This window comes from Apaloderma vittatum, unplaced genomic scaffold (genome assembly GCF_000703405.1).
Source record: "Apaloderma vittatum isolate BGI_N311 unplaced genomic scaffold, ASM70340v1 scaffold10854, whole genome shotgun sequence".
In the NCBI taxonomy this organism is placed as follows: domain Eukaryota; kingdom Metazoa; phylum Chordata; class Aves; order Trogoniformes; family Trogonidae; genus Apaloderma; species Apaloderma vittatum.
Window position 1 is genome coordinate 24,076 of NW_009712192.1, and position 22,016 is coordinate 46,091.

Here is a 22,016-nt window from a genome sequence, read left to right on the forward strand (position 1 = left end):
CATACTATATTTGAGGCAAACACAGTTAAGAAGGGCAAGATTGGCCAGCTGTCAGTGTTTGTCTTCATTTTCCTTGGGTTCACACTCTATGTTAACATGTATGTTCTCTACACAAATCCAAAGTAATTTGCAGGCAACTTCGGGGGAGTTATATGCCCTTTCCCACATATTCTGTGCTGAAAATGTAGCTGTATGCCTTATCAGTTGCACAGCTTTGAGGAAGACAGTCACCTTCCACTTTACTTGTGTAGCAAGAAAAAAAAGGATACGTATGTTTTTCATGAACTTCAGAGAGTTCAGATGTATTTCACTTAAAAGAATTCAGCTCCTAACACAAAATTTAAAAGATTACAGATGTGCTAGCACAGACTATCTAGTTTTATTCCTTGATTTGTGCTTAGGATGGTGGGATGAGAATTGTCTTTAGCCATGGGTACCTTAACACGTCTAATTCATCTGGGTTCCATTCTAGTTTTTATGAAGGGAGCTGAGTGTGATTACCTCCAGCCTAGTCAGGTGGAGTCCCCACATAGCCCCACTTCGTGTCACTTCTCTACTGTGGTCTGATTTCCTTTCTCATTTGCCCAGACACTTCTAGTTAGTAAGCAAGTAGCGGACAGTAAAGTCAGAATGTTTCTGTGATTGCTGGTGGGTCATGGAGCCTCAAGGTCAACTGACTTTGTGTTTCTGTGGTGGCTGGAATTTGTGAAAGACACTAATCTGGAGTCAGTGCAGACATCTTTTTAACTCACAGAATCATAGAATGGCATAGGCTGGAAGGGAATTTAGAGATCAACTGTGAAATATGTGCAGCTTCTCGGTGTTGGCCAAGTTCTGCATCCTTGGGAAGAGGAGATACCTGTTGTGCTGGTCAGTGCATTGTTTCCCCGCATTTTCATAGCCATCTTCATTCCGTTTCATGCCAGATGACTTTGGACAATTGACAGTTATCCTGAAGTATGTTAATGTTAAATACATGATGGAAAGAGACATGGTGAGAAGGAGGATTGTATTTAATGCCTGTGATATTGGGAAATGCCTTTATGTTACCTTAGATGCTCCTTTTATTGTAGTGAATATGATAACTTTGACCAAAAGCCTGTATTGTTCCATTATATTAATGGGAGAAGTTGAGAGATATTTTACAGTTGCTGACTTTGGCAAAAACAAGATATGTCCCTGTGTAATGGAGGGCTGTACTGTTCCTTGCATTATTCATGCTTCCCACGCTGGAGTCACAAACATTGGGTAATGTTAATACTTGTAATTGAAAAATTTAATTGGCAGGAATTTTTAATATATTAGTGATAGATAGGAGGACCCACAAGAGACGTTCCTGGTTCTGGATTGAAATGTGACATGTAATTAGCGATAAAGCAAGGCAGTGTATGGAGTGGATTGTAGCTATACGGAGGGAAGTGAGGAGGATCCCTGCTTGACATTCCCAGTCTTTCCTGAAATGGAGATACATATACCAGTTGCTAACTGAAGAAGCAATGAGCACTGTTCACCCTCCCACTGTAACGAACAGCCAGTCTCAGAGCAGCGTAAAAAGGGTCAATCAAATAGGTCGTACATCATATGAGGAGGCAGATGTTAGAACATATTGTAATGGATTCCTGTGCAGTATGTGAAGATGGCTTGTGGAGTGAAGGGATGGGGGGAGAGAAGCTATCAGCGATGTTTTCTGTCATGGTCACTGTAAATATCCAAATTTTTGAGGAAAACTTCTGAATGCAGGAAATCAAAGCTTTAGCAAGTGGGTGAAATGATAGAGGTAGAAAAGGAATAGAAGCATGAGCACAAGTCCCTCTGTAATTCTCTGTGTAATATGAATATGTCTAGGTATTATCTGTGCTCTGCCAAAGTCAGTGTTAGCCTTGGAACGTGTGAGTATTTTACCTGAAAAGAAATTACGGAGCTTCAGACTATATTAAACATAGAACTGTTAAAATAGTTTCAATTTTAGCAGTGCTCCTAATTCACACCCACTCAAACACCTCCTCACTCATTAACCCCATCATCAGACCCAAGTAACTCAAGTGAAATGAGATGGCATTAGGAATGAGGTAATGAACAAAGATTTCTGGATAATGTTATTACTTCATGGTAGCAGCTCTTGTTAGTGTGACTACAGTTAAGACCTTCTCGATGTTTCCATTGCATACTCTTTGGTACTCCCATCCCTTCTGCTTTACAGAAAAATCCTCAGCCAAAAACAATTTAAAATTTGATTTTACATAAATTTTGGCTGTTGTTTTGAATTGAAAAGAGTTTAGTGTTTTGGTACTGCTTTCTAAAACATAAAAATTGTTTTCTTCCATCCTAACCCAAATTTCCAGATGAACAATTTAAAACACAGTTTAGGTCTTTTTATAATCCAGCCACGTTATTAACAATTGAAAAATGTCTCCTAAGCATGCACAGTAATTTCAGTATTTAATGTTTTTGGACAAGCAGATCCAACTTTATGCTATAAAAAATTCCATGCTAAAAATTGGTGAAGGGGCCAATTTTTGAAAAGCACTGTTCTCACTCAGGAGGCTACAGTTTTTATGTCATTTTAAAAAAAATTTGCTCAGTGCCTCAAAAAAATGTGGAAAATCAACTTTAATAAATAGGCATGGGTGGATCAGATGTACTAATGGATTATAGAGCTTGTTACTAGTTAAGTAGTGGAGTGGCTGTAGAATTTGTGCATATGTAGAATCCTTTAAGAGATAAGTTAGAGATTACAGCCCTGTTGCCAATGAATGGCATTCTTTTTGCCTGAAAAACAGGAGTTTGAAGACATGTATTTCTGCATTCACCCTATCTAGACTGTAGGGTTAAGAGAGAGAGAGGACACTTCCATAGGGTAGCCCAGGTAAGCTGGAAAGAGTCTGAAGCTTAACAGCTTTTGTCAGGTTGGAAGGGTGGTGACAGAGAAATATGGTGAAGGTTGCATTTCCCTTGGTCAGGTTGATGCTAAGACATAGAAAGCTCGCACTTGATGTGGGTGCATGAGGCTCCAGCAGCTCTTGGTTATCCGTATGGATTGTTAAAGCTAGAAGCAGCCATGGTATTCCCGTTAGCTGAATGTAAAGTTGCAAAGTTTGTCGTGCAAGCTCTTCTTGTACTCGGGTGATTCATAGCGTGTGAGGAGCATAGAAGTTAAAGATATAATTCCCTTTGACCTTCAGTCATGTTATTGTGCCTACAGCTTCCTAAACCTTGAGTACAGCGTGTGCCAGAAGAGGCATATTGGCATGAGTTTCAGGCTAGATTTAAGGCTTTTCTTGCGTGGGCTGCACTCTGACCATGAAGTGTCATTGGACCTTAGCGTTTGCACTTTCATTGTAGTGAGAGTCAGAAACTGAATCCTGAGGGATTTCAGATGTTTTGAGAGACCACTTTTGGGGAAACAGTCTCTACGAATTAAGAATTAAACGTCTGTACATGTCCTAATGGAATATACAAAGTGTCACTCTTCCCATTACATCAGTCTAAGCATGGAAATAATGAGATGAACCAGAAAACAGCTTCTTATGTTATTTCCTGAGAAGTTTGCCAAAGCTTCACAGAGATTTCAGACTCTCTGGAGTTTTATGGCTTCCATTGGAGGGGGAGTTTTACAGACCACATCCATTTTTATCATAAAATCAAAGAATAAAAAGATTGAACATCTATTGAGTTGAACATCTACTACTTCACTTTGTTGAAGGACAACTTCTATATTTGAAGCAAACTCCAAAATAATGAACTTAATTGAGTGCTTTTCTACTCTCTCAGCTCTCTCAACAGTTCTGTTAACAAATAACAGCACTCTCGTCCACAACTCTAATATCTCCTCTTTGTAGCCTGTCACCTCCTAACCTTAAGCATCCCAGTTCAACAAATACACATTAGGGGGTTTTTTGAGCATCTAAGTTATCCAGCTTATAGCAGTGGGGCTAGATTGAAGTTAGGCACTTCTGTGAGTTTAAAGTGGATAGGACTCACTGTTGAGAACGTTAAGAGGGATCTGACCAGAGGGAAACTCAGCTGGTTTCTGGTTTACAACACAAATCAGATTTGCTCTGGTTCAGTGAAGTTCAAAATGTTCTAGATCAAAGTTCAGCCAATTCCTATGTCCTTAGTTGGAATTACAGTTTCGCTACAGGTCTAGTAAGTTTGATTGACCTTTTCTGCAAGCTTTGTCTTTAGTTATACCTAGAATACAAGCACTCTGCTTTAGAAGAAGAGGGGATTCCATGTGGCTTAAAGCCAAAGGAAAAGTACGCATGAGCTGGAGCTTCCCACGCTTCTTGTTATGCATTCTTTTTTTACGGAAAGGGATCACAGTGTGCTTCTGGGAAGGAGAACTGGTGCCCTGTATTGATACCATTATTTCACAACAGGATGCCATAGGACAAGGTGGGGCTTGTTGCCTTTCTGGAGGACTTGGGTAATGAGCCTGTAAGGCAATGAACATGAACAAAAATTACGTGAGATAAATGGATTACTGTTGAACTCTGAAAGAACTTGTTGGAAAGTTTTCCACAGTACAGAAACCCTTGAACTGGAAAGCTAGCAATGCAGGACTGACGTTCTTCTCCCCCAAAATAATAATCTTTCTCTAATTCTTCATCTCCAAAAATGAGGTAAAATAAAATAACCACTGCAGCTGAATAAAGATGCCATGTCACATCCTATTAGTGCTTTCTGCTAAGGAAAAAGAGGACGGGGAAAAAAATCTCTTCTGAATTATTCTAGGAATCAATTTTAGTTTAGCCGTTGGAATAAGTACATTTTCTTCTGCAGCTTGGATGGTGTATCCATCACTGGTCCCTCTCTTTCAGTATTCTACTACCCGTACTTCCTCCTTTATGTGTTCATTTCAGGGAGGCTCAGCACAAGGGAAGCAGCTCAAATGTGGTCCTTAGTTCCCCTAGGCACAGATGTCACATTCTTTCCTCTCTACCCAAACTGGAAGGGAGTAGCTGTGGCTCTCTGAGCCTGTGGAAGGGAGCTCTGTCGAGAGTTGCTTATGATGGACTAAAAGTTTGTCACTCTCCATCTCCTGTGCCTTTATCCAGACCCTTTGACAATGCAGTTCAAAGAGCAAATTAAGCTTCTGAATGAGCTGAGTAGATGTCACTGAGCTCTAGTACACATCAGATAACCAAGGAATGATGTTAATTTATACTTCCAAGGACAACAGATAGAGTTGCATGGTACTCCAGGTTCAGAAATACTCTTAATATCAAGTTGGAAACAGATTAGTAAGAATGTGCTTCTGTTATTTTAGTGTTGGATATCATAATTAACAACTGAAGATAAAACCATGGGGGACCTTTAGGAAATACATGGTGGAAAATATCCAAGTGAAATTTTTGCAACTTATTTTATTGTTATTTCTCATCTTCTTCTGCCACATCCTATTATTTGGTGATATTACACTGTTGCTTCTGGTAGGTGGTAATCATCCTTCTGCTAACTTTAAGGAGGAACTTCGATATTTTAGGGCAAAAGGATTTCTAGAGCAGGGTCCACATGTACTGTAAAATACCTATTTCATTACTTTATTCCTGAAGAGGAGAGACAACTGACTGAGAAATCTTACAGTCATCAAGGCAGAAGAACCTGAAACCTATCAGCATTCAAGTGAGCAAATCCTTGTTCTCAAAATAAGAAATGCAGTTGACCTTAATCTTTCTACTATGAGCTCTGCACTTAACTTACGAGAAACAGAGTATTCAGATTTGAAGTAATTAATTCAGTATCAGTCCTAAAGCAGACACAGAGTTTTCCTGACTTAATTCCCTGTTGAATACAACAACTTAAAATGCAAACAGAAAATCTATAAATAAAAACTGGAGAAAGAGTCGCTTAAGGAGATGTGTATAAAATAGTGAAATGCCTTAATTATAGCTCAGCAATCTGAAATATATAGAACCTTATTTACAGTAATTCTGCTGGCAGTGTTTGCTTATTAACTACTCTAGTCACTTAATGGATAACAATGACTGATTATATACAGTACCAGTCAAGTAAAGCGATGTAATGTGAAATAAATATTTTGTCAAAAGGTCACTCATAGAATTTTGTTCTCTCAAATGTGAAATTACACATACTGGAGTCAGGTGCTCTAAGCCAATTGCCAAAAATCTGGATATATCAAAAAATTAGTTCTTGGGAAACATGCCTGTGGTGAAGAAATGAGCAGTAGTGAGATTTTTTCCTACAAGAATGTAATGTTTGTGGCACTTTACTGACTTCTAATTTGGAAGAGCTGTACTGGGACAGAAGTCTCCATGTGGAACCTTCATACAGACACTTCATCTTCGTTATGGAATAGTCAGCTCTATTTTTCATTACAGAATAGTCAACGATAAAGGGAATGAAGTTTACAAAATAAATGCCACTTCTTAAGTTACACATCCATGTTGTTTGTTGGTCTTCCACGTTACCACTGCCCATCTCATGCTATACTCCTTAAGGAGCGTGCTGTCAAAAGTATGTCCTTACTTTAAAGAAATTCTTTTTTCTTTTTTCCTAGCAAAAGAAATTCTGTTGGTGTAAAAATTACTAATGGCAGCAAAAATACATTATATTCTGGTGCTGCACAACAAATGATAGGAATAAATTGTTGCTAGATTATTTTTGTTAAAACATGTACAATATTAATTACTTTCCTTGAAGGGGACACTGTTCATCTGCAACATTTCATCCAACAAGCTTTTTCCAGAAGACGTTTATCAAGTTTCCTCTCCAATATGGATTCCATATAGTCACTCTATTTCAATTACTGTCATATGGTGTGAACATGGTATGTATGAATATGTAGGCCACTTGGGCAATTTTCCAGTTAAAACTTCTTCATTTGTAAAGAGCAGGCAATCTTAAACACACAGTTTACACTGATATTATATCACAGAAACTAACAGATCTTATTAGCCTCTGATAGGAAGTGTCTATTGATAAGTACTTACAGTTACATCCTGCAGAAGAATTGTCTTCTTGTTAAAGCATGGGACAAAGGAGCCATGAGGTCTAGGCTCTAATCAGGAGTTTCCTACATTCTTCCTGTGTCACTAGAAACGGCCAGTTGATGTCATGGATGCTGATTCTCACCTTGCTAACATTTGAGTAGCCTTTATCCATTGACAGACTTAAAGTCTGATTTTCAAGGAAAACTATATTTCTTAACATTTGTAGAGTGCCTATGGTTAATGTCTTTACCATAGAAGCTACTATAAATACAAATGCAGCTCTATTTAGTTAAAATGATTGTCCTATCTGTCGAAATTCCATTAGTTTCTGACAAAACTAAGAGCCACCATAAGTTGCACCTACATTTTTTACTTTATCCACTGTTCTACAAGCAAAGCAAGCATTGTTTTGACTGTACTGCAGTCATGACGGAAGCCTTTATTACTTCAAGTACGGACTTAAGGCTCATTCAGATTTCAGTGACCTGGACTCCAGCCTTATTTCTGGATGCCAAGGATCCCCAGCTGGTCGTACCATGGAAGTTCCAAATGAGGAAAGAACTATTGCTTTCAGCCTGGCACAGGCGAAGTGGTCCCGTTGACTACAGTCGGATTATTCTCAGAAATAAGGGCTGTGGGCCTGGAACTCTAGGGATCAACTACCAGAATCATATTTTATGGAGACTTGTGGTTACTGATTCTAAAAGCGATGTTTTTCTAGTCTGAGAGAGATGGTGGTTACAAGGCTATGCTTGTATGCAAGAAGTGTATAAATGACACATTGTTCTGTTTGTGAATGCTTTACAATTTTTCTAATGAGAACTTGAATTTCTTAATGTTTCTTTCTAAGTCTCGGGGGTTTTAAGGCTAGAGAGACTATTAGATTGTCTAGTCTGATAAAACAAGATGTAAAATATGATTTGGCATAATAAACTCTTCGTTTGAAGTTAGTCTTCCAGAAACACATCTGATCTTGACCAAAACATCAAGAGTCTAAATCCACCTTTTCTCTAGGCAGTTCCTCCAAGTGTTATCAACGTTCTGTGATTAGAAGCAACATAGTACTTATCTATTGATTTGTCCAGTCTCAGCTGGACAAATATTTGTTATTGTTCCTTGATCCATTGTTTACTTACCTGTCTTCCTCAGGCTAAATACAGAGCAAAGCTGGGATGGGTGTTTTTAAAGGAAGTGAGCTGGTTTCTGTGGCCATGAGAAAGAACAGTGTAGCTTTTCAACATTTAGTGTATCTTCTCTAGTGTCTGTGTGGTCCACAATTTTGGGTGAAATTCATCCAGCTTTCTGTTTTTCACTTGATGAATAAAGGAAACAGTAGTTAGGCAAAGTCCCCTGCCAGAAGTAGTCTCTGTGGGACATATGCATATCTCAGCACTGTGAACCAGGGCAATTTCTTTTTGGAAATGAGTGTGATGAAGGCAGGTAGTAGGCAAGATAGTAAGAATTGTCCAACACTGTTCAGAGTTCTAAAGGACAAAATAAAATAAAATAGCCGCCCAAAAATCAAAATACTTTAAGGCCGTCTCAGGATTTTGAGCTATATTGTTCTTATCCAAAATTAGCCCAAAGGGAAAGCTAAGAAACTCAAGCACTGAAGCAGAGTAAAATTCACATTGCAATGGGTTCTCTAGGCAAGGTTTTAAAGGAGCTTATTGAATTCATATTCACATTTTCTGAAAATCTCCCAGTTGGTGCAAACAAATGGCACTATAAAGCCTTTGCTGAAGTTTTGAATGTACAAATTAGTATGTCCTTTGAAATGTTTCACTAAGTCTTTGAAGGAAACTCAGTCACAGAAAAGATGAAAATCTGGCATTTGTACTTTTCAGATATGTAACGAAGAGCTAAATGAAGATCTTTTTTCATAGAAGATCTAGAAAGCATTGCTAGCAATCACTGAGTGCAGCTTTAATTCTAATTACTATAGTTAACTTATCTATGTTGCCACTACCTTTAAAAACCTAGTAGGATGTATTTCAAATGTTTGTTTTAGGAGAATTCTTTTTTCTTTCTAATTCTTTGTCTTTTTTTTTTAAAAAAAAAACCAACAAACCCACAAAAAAACTCACCTGAACAGGTCCAGAATTAATTCTTTCTCCTATAATCAAACACTTTGCATGCCTTATATAAGCACAAAATTCAAGGTAAAGAAAATGAAATTAATGTATTCTGAATGAAAGAATCTCAATTTATACCATTTCCCCCCCACATTATGCAAAAATCGAAGAACAGGGCCATTCATGTGTATATTTTTAATGATGGGTCGCAGAATGACAAAGAAATTGAAGTGTTGGATCAGTCAACAGTTCAAGCATTTAAGCACAATGCTTTGTAAATTCATCATGGTGGTAACTCCAGTGAAAAACTAGTTTGTATCAGAAACAAATTCACTGCAGTAACTGATTCAGTTTCCAGTGCCACCTGTTCCTATCTTTCTGAGTTGTTTTTTTTTTTAATAACAGCTCTTAATCTCTGCTGTTCACTAATAGAAATATTTTAATAAGAGATAATACTGTAATCCAAATGCCTATAGGTGCTTGCATCAACTATCTCTGCCTATATAATTGCTAACACATTGTTCAACCCTTTTAAAAATTGCTATTAAATCTCATTCTCATTTTCTGTATTAATAGAACAAGAATTCATTTTTAGTGTACCCTCAAAGCAGTAATGAGCATTGTTAACATGTAACAACAATGCCCAAGGGGAAACTTTTCAAAGCCAGTCTAACCTTAAGGCTTTGCTATTGATGTACTACAGAGTCATCAAGCCAAGAGCTGTTAGAGCTGGTCCATTTGAAGAGTTCAGCTGAATATTTCTGCTTAATATGTTGGAAAGATTATAAATGGTTTAGGTGATGACCTAGGGAGAAGGGAGAATTTTTGTTTAATAGCTTAAGAACAGAGGAGCAACGTTAAAAAAAAATAACTATACCTCCTGCTCATTTTAAAGTGTATCATGTTGTGCTTTTGTTCTGATTATTTTGCTTCCATACAGATTTTCATAAGAGGTTAATGAGAAAACATTAACAAGGCAGGTAATATTGCACATGGACAGGGAAGCTGAAACATAGTTATTTAGTTATGAACAAACAATAGATGTTACTTTTTAATTGCTTTTTCAGAAGCCCAATTCTGCCTTCTTGAAAAAGTATTATCTCATATTAAATTCAGAATATTATCCTTATTTTATTTATTATGCAGAGCAAAAAATAAACTTATCTAAAGCAGTAGTGCTTGACCAATTTCAACTGAATGCCTTGGTTATGATAAACCAGTCAAGACCCTATAGATGGGAAGTCCTGTATGAGTCGTAGTGCAGCAAAATGACATCCTTGCGTGCTAGAATTTGAGACTGAGCCTTTAGGTTAGCTGAAGGTAGTGGAAGTGGTTTCAGGACTCTCAGTTTGGCATACAAATTAAGGGGCTTGATCACCGTGTATTACAGCAGTGATACAGAATAATTTAACTTTCATTACACTTTTTGAGATCTTGTTTTCATTACTGTCAAAAGTAAAAGGATGCATCTTGGATAATGGTTGATGGTTTCAACAGAGACCAATTCATACACTGTTCCAAAATCTGAAACTCTCTTGGGAAAGCAAGGGTAGAAATGGTGTTTTGTTGGAATTCAGTTTGTCTATGAAATGAATGCATAAATTATTGTCATTTAGCTGTCTTGATTCACAGCATTTGGTCACACCTTTGCCCTTTCCTCGGGTATAAGCTAAAGGTCATCATGTCCTAAACCAGCTAAATATGAACAGACAAGTTCAATAATGTCAAAGCTCAAAAGTATTGACAGTCTAAGGAATGTACTGCATGTTGTATATTTCTGTCCATTTTTTGAAATGGAAGGAGGAAAATATAGGAGCAATCTTGCTGGTTGAGTAGGATTCAGACCTTTGCAATTTCATAAGCTCTATTTTTTCACTTTGGAGTTGGACCTGGTATTGCTTTTCAGTAGAATAGTTGGTTTGTGTTGCAGGAAGGGATTTTTTTAGGAGGGTATTCTAACAAGGGACCTCTTATAAGATTTTAATGTTTGTTTTTAATTCTCAAAATGAATTAAATAAAGGTGTTGAATCTGATAACAGGAGGACAAAGCATGAATGAAGGCTTTATAAGTTTTCTTCCACCCCTCCTTTTGGATTACTCCACACTATACTGTGTGCTTCACTCTCTTGAGGGATATCTGTCCCTGAACTGAGAACAAGGCATGTGTTTGAAATTCCATATATCCCATTTATCACCTAAAAAAAGGATGGCTCTTTGACTTTCTTTTGTCTTTTTCCCTTAGTTGCCTTGATTTGTTTTGTGATTTTTTTTCAATAGGGAGCAAAAGAAAAGGAAAAGCTTTTGCTAGATCTGCTCTGTCTTCACCAGAGTGATTATGTTTGAGCTGTTCCCTAGTCATGTATCCTATTTCTTAAACAACTGTTGTCCTTCTGATATATTAATTCATACATAAAGCTGGCTTGGTTTTCCTTGAACTGCCTGCTACAGTTCTTCTGTGGTTCACACAGATCCTTGTTCCTTTCTCCTTGCTGGATTTAGTCTTTCTTTGAAAGAATGAATGGATATGAACTTCAACTGATAAGTACATGCATGTGAATCTGTGGCTGATTTGTGGCTGGATAGTTTCTGATGACTTTTATCTGTAGTTGATTTGCATCTATTTAGCTCAGACTTACTGGGGGTAGCACATAGAATAAATGAATAAATAAATTTGAGGAAGAGGCAAGGAGAGAACAGATGAATGAATGGATGATAGAGAAAGAGGGGGAGACTAAACAGAAAGGGATGGATAAATGGTTATTAAGTACAGAAAAATAAGGAATGAGCACTGATCAAAGAAATAAAAAGGATTCAAAACTGAAAAAAATAGGGAGTCTGAAAAGAATTAAGAACTTGGTGCCTGATTACACCTAAAAGAGCAGAAATGGGTTAGTTCTAATTATGTGAAAAAACTGGGATTGTTCACCATTGAAGGGAAGAGTTTGTACAGGGAACCATAGAATGATGTCCAGGGTTGTCTGAGATTCAGAGCAGTAAATCTTGCCCATTTGGTCAAGTTAAGTGTTTGCTGCAGGGCTTATGTACTCTGAACTCACATCGGCAGCATCTCTCTACCTTTTGCACAGCTCCATGTGGAATACTTCTGTAATGAATCAGCATTTTCCTCTTTCAGACTTCCTGGTTTGGGTTAGCATTTCTTTGTGACCTCCAATCTGACCTTTGTTCTTTTTTTGGTGTATACAATTAAGTGAAAAACAACAGCAAAACAACTAAACGCTGCTAATGAGACTTCTTAGACTAGTTGTATTGAGGCATCCTTTCCTCACATCCACTTCCATGTTCCTGCATGTTACCCCTTGTCATCTTGCATGTAAACACCTGTAAGCTCTGTAAACACCTGCAGGCAGAGAGCACCATCCTTCAGCATTACGTTGCACGTGTATTGCGCAGCACAAATAGTATGTAATGTGAGTCTTTGAAACTGATACTGCGACCAAGGAGGGAAAGCCTTTGTTACTGCATTACCTGCTCTCTCACTCATCTGACTTCTATTTGGCTTTGCCTGGATTCCTCTCTAATCACAAAGCAGGAACAATTACCACTTCTCCTGCCCACCATGTTTATTTTTTCCACTTTTTATCTGGAGGTCAGGGGAGTTTGGAGGTGCTGTTACTTTGTCCACTTTCTCTCTACTTTTGACCTATGTCCATTAAAGTCTTACTATAGTACCTAAGAGAATCATGGAATGGCCTAGGCTGGAAGGGACCTTAGAGATCATTTTAATCCAGCCTCCCTGTCACCAGAGTTGCCACCTCTTCTCAACTAGATCAGGCAATGCGTGGGAACCAAATGGGAATTGAACCCACGACCTTGGCTTTGTTAGCACCACACTCAACTGACTGAGCTAACTGGCCCCCTATAAGAGATGACTGTGGTTATAAGTATTCGCATGTTAATAATCAAATATGTGTTTTAAGTGCTTTATTGGCTTAGTTTTGAAGAGAAAAACATTCCCACTGTGTATCTATTGTCCTAATTGGAGCTTCTAGTTGCTAACGGACAGAACATTACCATTGAGATGTATATATTTATATTGACTGTAGTGGTTGCCCAGAACCTATCTGAGAGTCGACTCTCACAGTAAGTGCCAGACAAAATTTTGACGTTCCCTGTCCCAAACATGTTCCAGCCTGTGCAAACAAGGCAAACATAGCAAGGTAAAGAAATGTGAAATGGTAGCACAGAGACTGTTGTATCAAACATCATGTGAATTTCATGGGGGTTAGTGCATATTTATCAGTGGAGATGCTGTTGAGTCTACAGTCATCTCAGGAAAGGAAAGATTACCCAGTGGCTCAGGCAAACCGTGAAGATTAGCTTTTGTTCCTTGTTTTGAATCCCAGGACACCCAAGGAAGCTGGGACATTTCTCATGGTGACGTCTGTCATTCGTCCCCCGAGGAATGAGTCACAAAAGTGACAATTCTTGTCTTGAAATATACCAGTGTGCTAAATAAAAAATACCCATCAGAAGGAAAATATATCATCTGCAGTAGGAGAAGTTTGGGGAAAATTACTTATTGATGATGTCTCTCATCTCTCCTTCTCTCTCTCTTCCCCCCCCATTTTTGGTTTGTTTATTTTTACAGCAGTTGTATGCTGCCCAACTTGCTGCGATGCAAGTGTCTCCAGGAGGCAAGATACCTGGCATACCCCAGGGTAACCTTGCAGCTGCTGTATCCCCTACCAGCATCCACACAGACAAGAGCACAAACAGCCCTCCGCCCAAAAACAAGGTACTGTACCAGGCCCTGCAACATTGCTTTCTGACAATGTGGGCACTTGCATGTGGGTTTTTTCTGAAGGGTGTCTGTGTGCCTCTCACTCGCAGGCAGCTTTGTTCTCAGGATGGCTTCCTGAAATAGGAGGATATCCGTAGTGTCCTTTTTCCAGTGGGAGGACCGCAGCACAGTAATACCAACCAACCATTCATACACGATGTCAGAATTGGCACTATCTCTGCTGAGATCCCATGCGTTCCCTTGCATTGGCCTAGCTGTCACACTGTTTTTAATTCCATCTTGAGGAACAGATAGCAGGCTGAGGTGACCACCTCGTGTTCCAGCACACAACTGTTGTTTCCATTCAGAATGTTAAACCAGAGCCAGGTCAGCAGTGTGTCAATGAAAGATGGAAAGTGGTGGGGCACCTCATCTGTGCCTAGCTCCTGTTCTGGGCGTTCAGTGGGTGTGTGTGGAGGAATAAGCCTCCAAAGCAATGTGTGTTGAGTCACTGAACAGGTCTGGAATCTATCCATCAAACGATGGGCTGTGATACGTAATCTTGGTCATGGCTGGGCAATTAAGTTTATACTCCTTGAAGAGGTCAAGCTCTGTATACCACTGCCAGTTAAAACTATTAAAAAGACACAGAATATGTCCAGTGGAAGAATATGAGTTCAGCATATGCCACAGCTGAGCAAGAGTAACAGGTCAGAATTGAACAGCACATCTTAGGTGTTGCAAAACAACCGGGAGGAGTTTGCTAAGGAATGCAGGGAGGAAGCAGTCCCATTTAGGTGATGGCAAGAGCTTGATAAAAATATGTCCTTTCTTTTTGTTAGTGTCCTCTAGCATGCTGTCTGCGTCCTTTATCATGTCAGAAAAGATTCCTTGAATTGACAGTATTGTTTTTACCCCAGCAGTAAAACAGCACAGATTAAAAATAACCAAACAAATAAATAATACCATTGTCAGCTCAGTGAGATACATGTTCAAAGAATAAAACAGATGGTGTGGAACCAGTAGCTGTTGTGATAATGAATCAAGCTCTGGGTCTACATTTTCTTTCTTCTTTCCTCAGTGTAGACCTTCTGATTTCCCAAACTCTGTCCTTGTCTTGGCCTCTTCTTTTATATAATATCGAGCAAGGTATCAGAAAGCCATGCAGCACTCGATGATAGTTTGCGGCTTTTTTTCAAAAAAGTCATGGCTATATCTGCGAGAGAGTTTGTTGCATTTTTCAAGGTTTTTTTAGTGTAGTGGCTTGTGAGATCCACTACAATTGAAATCCTGGTGTTGTTTTTGGATCTCTTGTGCATAAGCAGAATGTCTGATGAGATTTAAAGGGGCACAGTGTTTATTTTGTGGCAACTGTGGAATTAGAAAGCCTGCCATATCTGCTGATAACATCCAACATAACTGTCTTACTGGCAGCTGTCAAGATCAGCTCTATTCTTCCCTGTATTTTACTGCTTTTTCATATTTGTAGGTGTTCCAGTGCCTTTGGCTTGCAGTTCTGTAGGACACAAACAAAACTTATTTGCAAATTGCAAAAAAAAAAAAAAAAAAAAAGGCTGGCCAAAAAGAAAGGAAGGGGGCTCCAAAAGGCTGTAAAATTGTGCAGCATGAGCCCTGTGAAGCATGCTGTTTTCAATCTGCTGCGTGCCAGTCGGAGGCTCAGAGAGAGAGCGAGAGAAAGAGAAGGGGTAATGCTGAGAAATGATAGAGTGGCTGTGACCTCCAAGCTCAGCCTGGAAATCCAAGACATTGATTTCACTTAGCATTCCAATCCGACGGAGTTCAGTTGTAATAAAAGAACAAGATTCTGTTCTAATGGTAATGGCGTATGACAGACATATCACTTTGTCTGTCCTCAGCACCAGAGAGAGGAGAATTGGAGAAAGGTCACCTGACCTGCCTGTGGTGTTGTGCGAATGCTATACTGAGCTTTGAACTCCAGCCTGGAAGCACAATTATTTATAATACTAAATGATAAAGAAACCTTTATAGAGCCTACAGTAATTAGAATAAAGCTTATACAATAGTGCAGTGGCCTGGCTCGGAAAACATGCTGGCAGATCCGTCACAGTGGCAGAAATTGAAGCTTATGTGTTGAAACTAAACACCTTCATTTGTGTCTGCGTGGACCTTCCTTTGCTTTTTCAAAGCTTGTTTGTGTTCAACAACTCTAAAAGTTTATCATCTGCTGATTATTATTTTTTAAATTTATTTTATTTAGCTCTTGTCAGCAAGTATCTGAGTTTCACAGCAATTTTTAAAAATTTTTCTTTGAATCCCCAGAAGCAACTTGGTTCTTGAAGTTAGTGGTGGTCTGCCTCACTGTCACTGCATGTCAGATCTCCACAGATGAACATTTAGTGCCTTAGACAGGCTTTCAATAGATGCTGTTTGCTGAATCTCTGTTGTCAGCCCACAGTTTACACTGGCGCAGCTTTGGTAATGCGCTCGAGTGTTTGGAGACAAGGAGACAGCCTTACCTGAGAGTGTGTCAAGCTACTGGCAAACATCTAGGTCACTTCTGAAAAGCTGGTTTTTTCCCTCTTGTGTAGTGTTAAAGTTAGTGTGCTGCTCTTTGCAAGGATTCTTCAAAATCGGCCTCAGCAGCAGATGGAACAATTGTTGGCTCTAGAAATGCTGAGAAGCATCGAGGGGAGTTTGCCAAGGATCATCCTTTAAATCTAGTAAGACTTGAACACATCTCCAAAACTCCTCTAAGACCTTGGCAACTCCCGTTTTGGCAAACCTTTTATCAGTGGCCCTCACCAGTGTTTGAACATTGTGCTGGGCAGACTAGCCTGGCATCTTCTGTTGTCTTGCTCGCCTTTCAGCAGATGCGACCTGGAATAGTCAAATTCGCTTCCTAGGTTTCTGTACTGTTACTTTTAGGAAGCCATGAAGTAGAGATGTCATTATGCTGCGCTGCACACATTCTGTCAAGTTTTGGTTAGGAAACTGAGCTGGTGTCGTACATTCTTCCAAGAAGAAATCTGTGCCAGAAAAATTGATTTAAGAAACAGAGCTAGTGGAGCCTGTCCAAAAGAAAATGCGTGTGTCTTGCGGAAATGGATTTTAACACAGCTTCTTCTTGAGCAGTTTTAAAAACAGCCGGTATGCTAATCATACCATTCAAATTTACCAAGGCCTCCTCCACAACCCATTTGAAAGGCAACTATCTTTGAAGTTTGCCAAATTGTGCTGGATTTCCAGAGTCTGTCTTAAGCACATTTTGCCTTTGATCATGTAAATGCTTACAGGCTGCTCTGTTGGGTGTTCAAGGTGGTGACACGCTCCCAAGTAAGTCGGAGTCAGCAGAGGCGCAGATAAGGAATAGAGGAATAACCTACAGGTCCATCTTGTGATTAACTTCAAGCCCCTTGCTTGTACAGGGCCATGCAGGAGATAAACATGTTCTCTGTAGCATTGCTTTATTTTTTTTTGTCTAAGCAGTGACCTTTACCATGCTGCCAGGATTCTCACCTGATAGCTAAAGTCTTCACTGCCTTGACATGAGATGCATTATACTCTTGAATAAGGACAGAAACATCACCCTCATTTGTAAACAGTTTATTCCTGCCTTTGTTCCTTGCTTTTTGTCTTGTACATATAAATATAGCATCTAGTGCCCGCATGATGCAATATGCTAGCCCTTTCCATGTAACCTTTCAAATATAGTAACTTGGGAGTGAATTTTCAGTGTAGCTTGTAAATGTAGCTAAACGATCCACCGTATTTAATGGAGCACAGTGCATTGTGTGTAGCATCTGCTGAAAAGCAGGAGCACTTCAGTGTGAAATGTGACAGGAGTGAATTCCTGGGCACTTTTCTTTTAACCTTTTTGTGACCTCAGCCCTAACCTTACTCACAGTTGTGTCTCTATAAATGACAACAGCACAGATTGTCCAAATCAATTTTTTTTTGTCCTTTTCCAATACTTCTGGTAATAATGTTACTGTTTGCTCAGCAGTAGCACCTGGGAGTTGTGACAAGGAAAGGAAACGTGTCTCAGACAAGCCAAAAGCAACACTAAGCAGTTGATTATACACAGTCAGACTGTCCTCAGTTGCAATATCCAGAAAAATATCAGTGTGAATCCTTAACCAAAGATGTTAGGTTATTTTCACGTTACCTGATTCTCTGATCACCAAAGTAAACATCAGAATGAAAATTTTTCATGTTGCAATAGGATTTTCGTATCAGCAGTAGAATTTCCTTTGAAAGACTTAGAGCTTGCCTCTCTACGACAGCATAGATTGACGTTAAAATGGCCAGAGACTCTTCAGGGGAACTTCTTCCATTTCTGAGGATATCTGATGATGCCACAGTTACTGCCACATGCACAAGCTGTGTCTTGCATCCTGTTTGTGAAGTGTAGAAAGGGACCAACAGTGTGCTTACTTTGTTCTTACCCAGGCAAGGAAGGCCTGGATACCGAACTATGACTGAGTCGCTGTTGACTTTCTTACCAAGTACATCTGACACCAGGGACAAAATAAGGAGTAAAAGTCTTTAGAAATGGGCATTTTAATTTAAACACACCACAGGCTATATAACGACCTGGTTGGAGCTTTTAGTGTCCCACTCAAAACTGATGATGGGACTGTACTTCCCAGTTTCAATAGGACAGTTTTCTTGGCTCAGGATAAAAATACGATGAAGAAAAAAATAAAAACATCTGAAGGGAAGGAGAAAGAAAAAGGCCCTAAAAGGGCCTGGTAATAAGAACACTCATCTAGATGTTATTTCTGATTCTACCTAGGGCGGATTGTTGACTTGAACTTCATTTTAGGTGACTACCCTAAGCAGCTATATTAACTTGGGTATATTTGTTTCTGTTATTTCTCTTTTTTTGTACGATAGTGCAGAATGTAAAAATTTGTCCCAGGAGGATCTTGGGGAAAACGTTAAGCTCCATGATGTATTTAGCTGCATCAGCTTGCTTGACACATCAGGCTATGACTATCACAGGAGCCTAGCTGACAAGTAGATACACACACGGATTCCTTGTACCCTCAGAACTGCCTTTTTTTTAATGTGTTAAAGGAAAGTATTTTATTTTGGCTCTACAGATGATAGATGATGCATTGTTCTTCAAATACAAAAGAATATTGGTGTTTCCTCTTCATAGTACTTAGTTTTGTTTAGTGATACGAAATATTTTTGAAAACACAAGTTATTTATTCTGCACAGCACTGTGAAGTACTTCAGCTGTAAAAGAGGACAGCTGTGTGATGAAGAGGACTAATCATGGCTGTGTACAGGTGATCAGAGGGCATGACTGCTTGTGTTAGATGGGGCCAAACTCTTCTCCCTGAAGAGAAGGGGAACCTGTCTGAAGCTAATCCATTGCACATGTTAGGCCTCATATACTAATGGCATTTACTGTACTCTTTATTGGTTGAAGAACTTACCAGCTGCTGAATGCCTATGCAAGCAGGAGGAAATTAAGGCATCCTTATTTTCATTAAAGGAAGTAGTGGGGTGTTTTATAGTGAAGAACAAAAGTTCTCATTAAAGTGATGTAAGATGTACCATCCCTACTAGAATTTCAAGGCTATGTTCACAAAAGGTTTACCTCTAGGATTTGCAAAGCTCTCAATTTCTGAGAATTTCTGAGCTGGGCACAATTCTTTATCGTTGATTAAAATCGTTGTAAATGCATCTATTAAACTTTTCAACAACAAACAGCAGTTAGCACTATTATAAGTCAGTTCGTTCAAAATGTTTTTTTAGTGCTTTCATTTCCCAGTCTCTTAGTGCACTGAGCAGGTTAGAAATAGCTCTATGATAATTAAGAAGTTTGTAGGATCGATGCAGTGATGCAAAGGGAACTGTAAACTAAGACCTCATCTGCCTTATCTGTGATATGCTACTTGGTGCTATGCTGCTACTTCTTTAGTGTCGGTGTCCATTCTTAATGGACATCTTTTTACCTGGAAGCCTTTTTCCTTTGCTGCCCCTGCTTTTAATCCCCCAAAGCAAAATGTAGAGTTGGTGACAGAATCTTTGAAACTGTTTTCCTATTCCTCGCTCTCCTTGCTATGTGTCATGACATCCAGGCATATAAAGCAATGACTTTTTAACCGTTAGCTGGAGCACAAGGAAGTGACATGTGTGAACAGAGCTTCTCATGATGCTTTTCTAAAATAGAGAATGTGTCCTAAACAATCAAAACAACGATAATAGTAGTACCTAAAATGCAGCAGCACTAAGGATTGGCACACATTCTGCCTGCCTCCAACCCCTCCTTGCTTTCCTAAAAATAGATTGGATACGTGGAGGGGAGCCTAGGATGATTTTTCAGATTATCTCTCCGCAGATCTGTTTCCTGGTATCATGTCTCTCTGTCAGGAGCCTGTCTCTGAAGCAGAGTTGCCAGCCAGTCAGCCCCTGTCAAGCGCAGTCAGCACCTTTTATAATGAAAACACAGAAGAAAACATAAAAAAACAGGGGAGAACCCCCCCTGAAATCTGTGATCACAAAACAAAAGCGAGATAAACAAGTTAAGCAAGACCACTGCATTTCTGAAGGAGAGGTCTTCGGAAATCAGACAAGGGAAAACAGACGTGTAAAGCAAAGTGGTAATGACAAACATGTAGAGTGTCCTTCCTACTAGTTTACTGCTGTTCCTTGCCCCTAGTGCCTTCCTTACCTCAATGTGGCATTTATGAGTAAATGAAAACACCCACTTTTTCCTAAGATTCTACCTTCTAGAAGAGAGCCAGGTACTCCACTTCAGGAATTAAATTCTTGGCGTTTTGTTGCATGTGTTAATAATCAGAAGGGCAAGCAGTGTAGCCATCTTTCACTAAATACAGAACTTCTCTTCAATGTAGAAAGTAAATTTCTGAGGTGATTGATTCAAATTCTAATGTGATCAGTCTAGCAGTTTCCGGAAACGGCTTGCTTTGTCTGCGAAAGGGTGGTTTGCTTCCATGTTACATGCTAGATTTGAAATTAGCAATTTGAATGCAATTCAAACTAAGCATTAAAGAAATATATTTTGCAATAAGTATTCCTGTACCCACAGCTGAATGATTGTCATTTAACAAGGGAGCTCTGCAAATTTTTTTAATCTAAAACATTTTGATCTGTAATCCCTGGTAGCTGTGTATAGCTGGAGAGAAGCAACATTTAGCAGCAGAATGGAGAAGAAATCTACTTTAGTTTCAAATTTAAAGAAACTCTTTCTTATAGGTTAGTATTAACTCTAGAGTTATATGAAGTGCTTTGCAAATACCTCACTGAAATTTTTCAGAACTACACATTTGTCATAAAGAGCGAAGTTTGAATTGTTTATTGTAAAATGAATTGGTGCAAAAGAGGGTTTCGAAGAAATTCTATGGAGATTGACACTTTAGAGTACACATATTTTTCAAGGCAGTGTGGCTACATCTTGTAATTTTATAGTGGATAGCTTCCTTGAAGTCCCAGCTCCTAGGGTCATGTGAGTATGTGAGAATCTCATTTAAACAAAAAGCTTTGGGCTGTCATGGCTGAAACTTACAGTCTGGTATGAATGTATCTCAAACACTTAGAAAGCAGCTACCAAAATGAATCTATGAGTTACTATTTTAATCAAGTGGGATTAATTTTCAGCCTCAAATCATAGAACACTTTATGTTGGTGATTCTGCTAAGCATAAATATTTCTCAGCAGAATTAGACTTTTTAGTATAGTATCTCCCAGTAAAAGTGCTTCAGTAGTATCCAGAGAGAACGTTCAAGAGGATCCAAAGAACATCAGAGACAGGCAAGCTGGCACAACAAACCATTTTGGTTTTTGATGTAATTTTACAGGATTTAATAAGTGAAACCAGTTTAAAATTTTTGACCTTGATCATTTGCCTTTATCCACTAATGCTGCCAGACTATGAAATCAAATGTGTAGTTTCAGTGCTAATGAATTAGTTTAGTTTCTGTTTGTTTCATTTCAGTTGCTACATTTTACCCTCCTGCATTTAAAGGGAAGATAGGCCGATGCCTTGACTAGTATCTCTAGGGGGAAAAAAAAAATCTAAGAAAAAAGTCTTTGATAAAAGATTGCTCAGTATCTTGACACGCAGAGTGCATGGAGGTGAAGACTTCATCTCTAATGGGAATGCTGGAGAAAGGCTTTTCAGTTTCCAGTCATGATGTTACAGAAAGAATATAACTTTGAGTGTTTCATAAGTTATTAGCGTTTCTTAAACTTTTTTTGAGTGGATGTGCCAGCACCTGCTCATAGATT

General features: G+C 38.9%; 1 protein-coding gene across 1 annotated transcript in view; it reads left to right on the forward strand.

Annotated features, from left to right (window-relative positions):
- Nucleotides 1–22,016, forward strand: part of SOX5 (SRY (sex determining region Y)-box 5) — a gene marked incomplete at its 5' end in the record, with an annotated part of 82,324 nt that overhangs the window by 14,792 nt on the left and 45,516 nt on the right. The window contains 1 exon segment of the mRNA XM_009867895.1: nt 13,638–13,784. Coding sequence (XP_009866197.1) covers nt 13,638–13,784 — 147 coding nt within the window.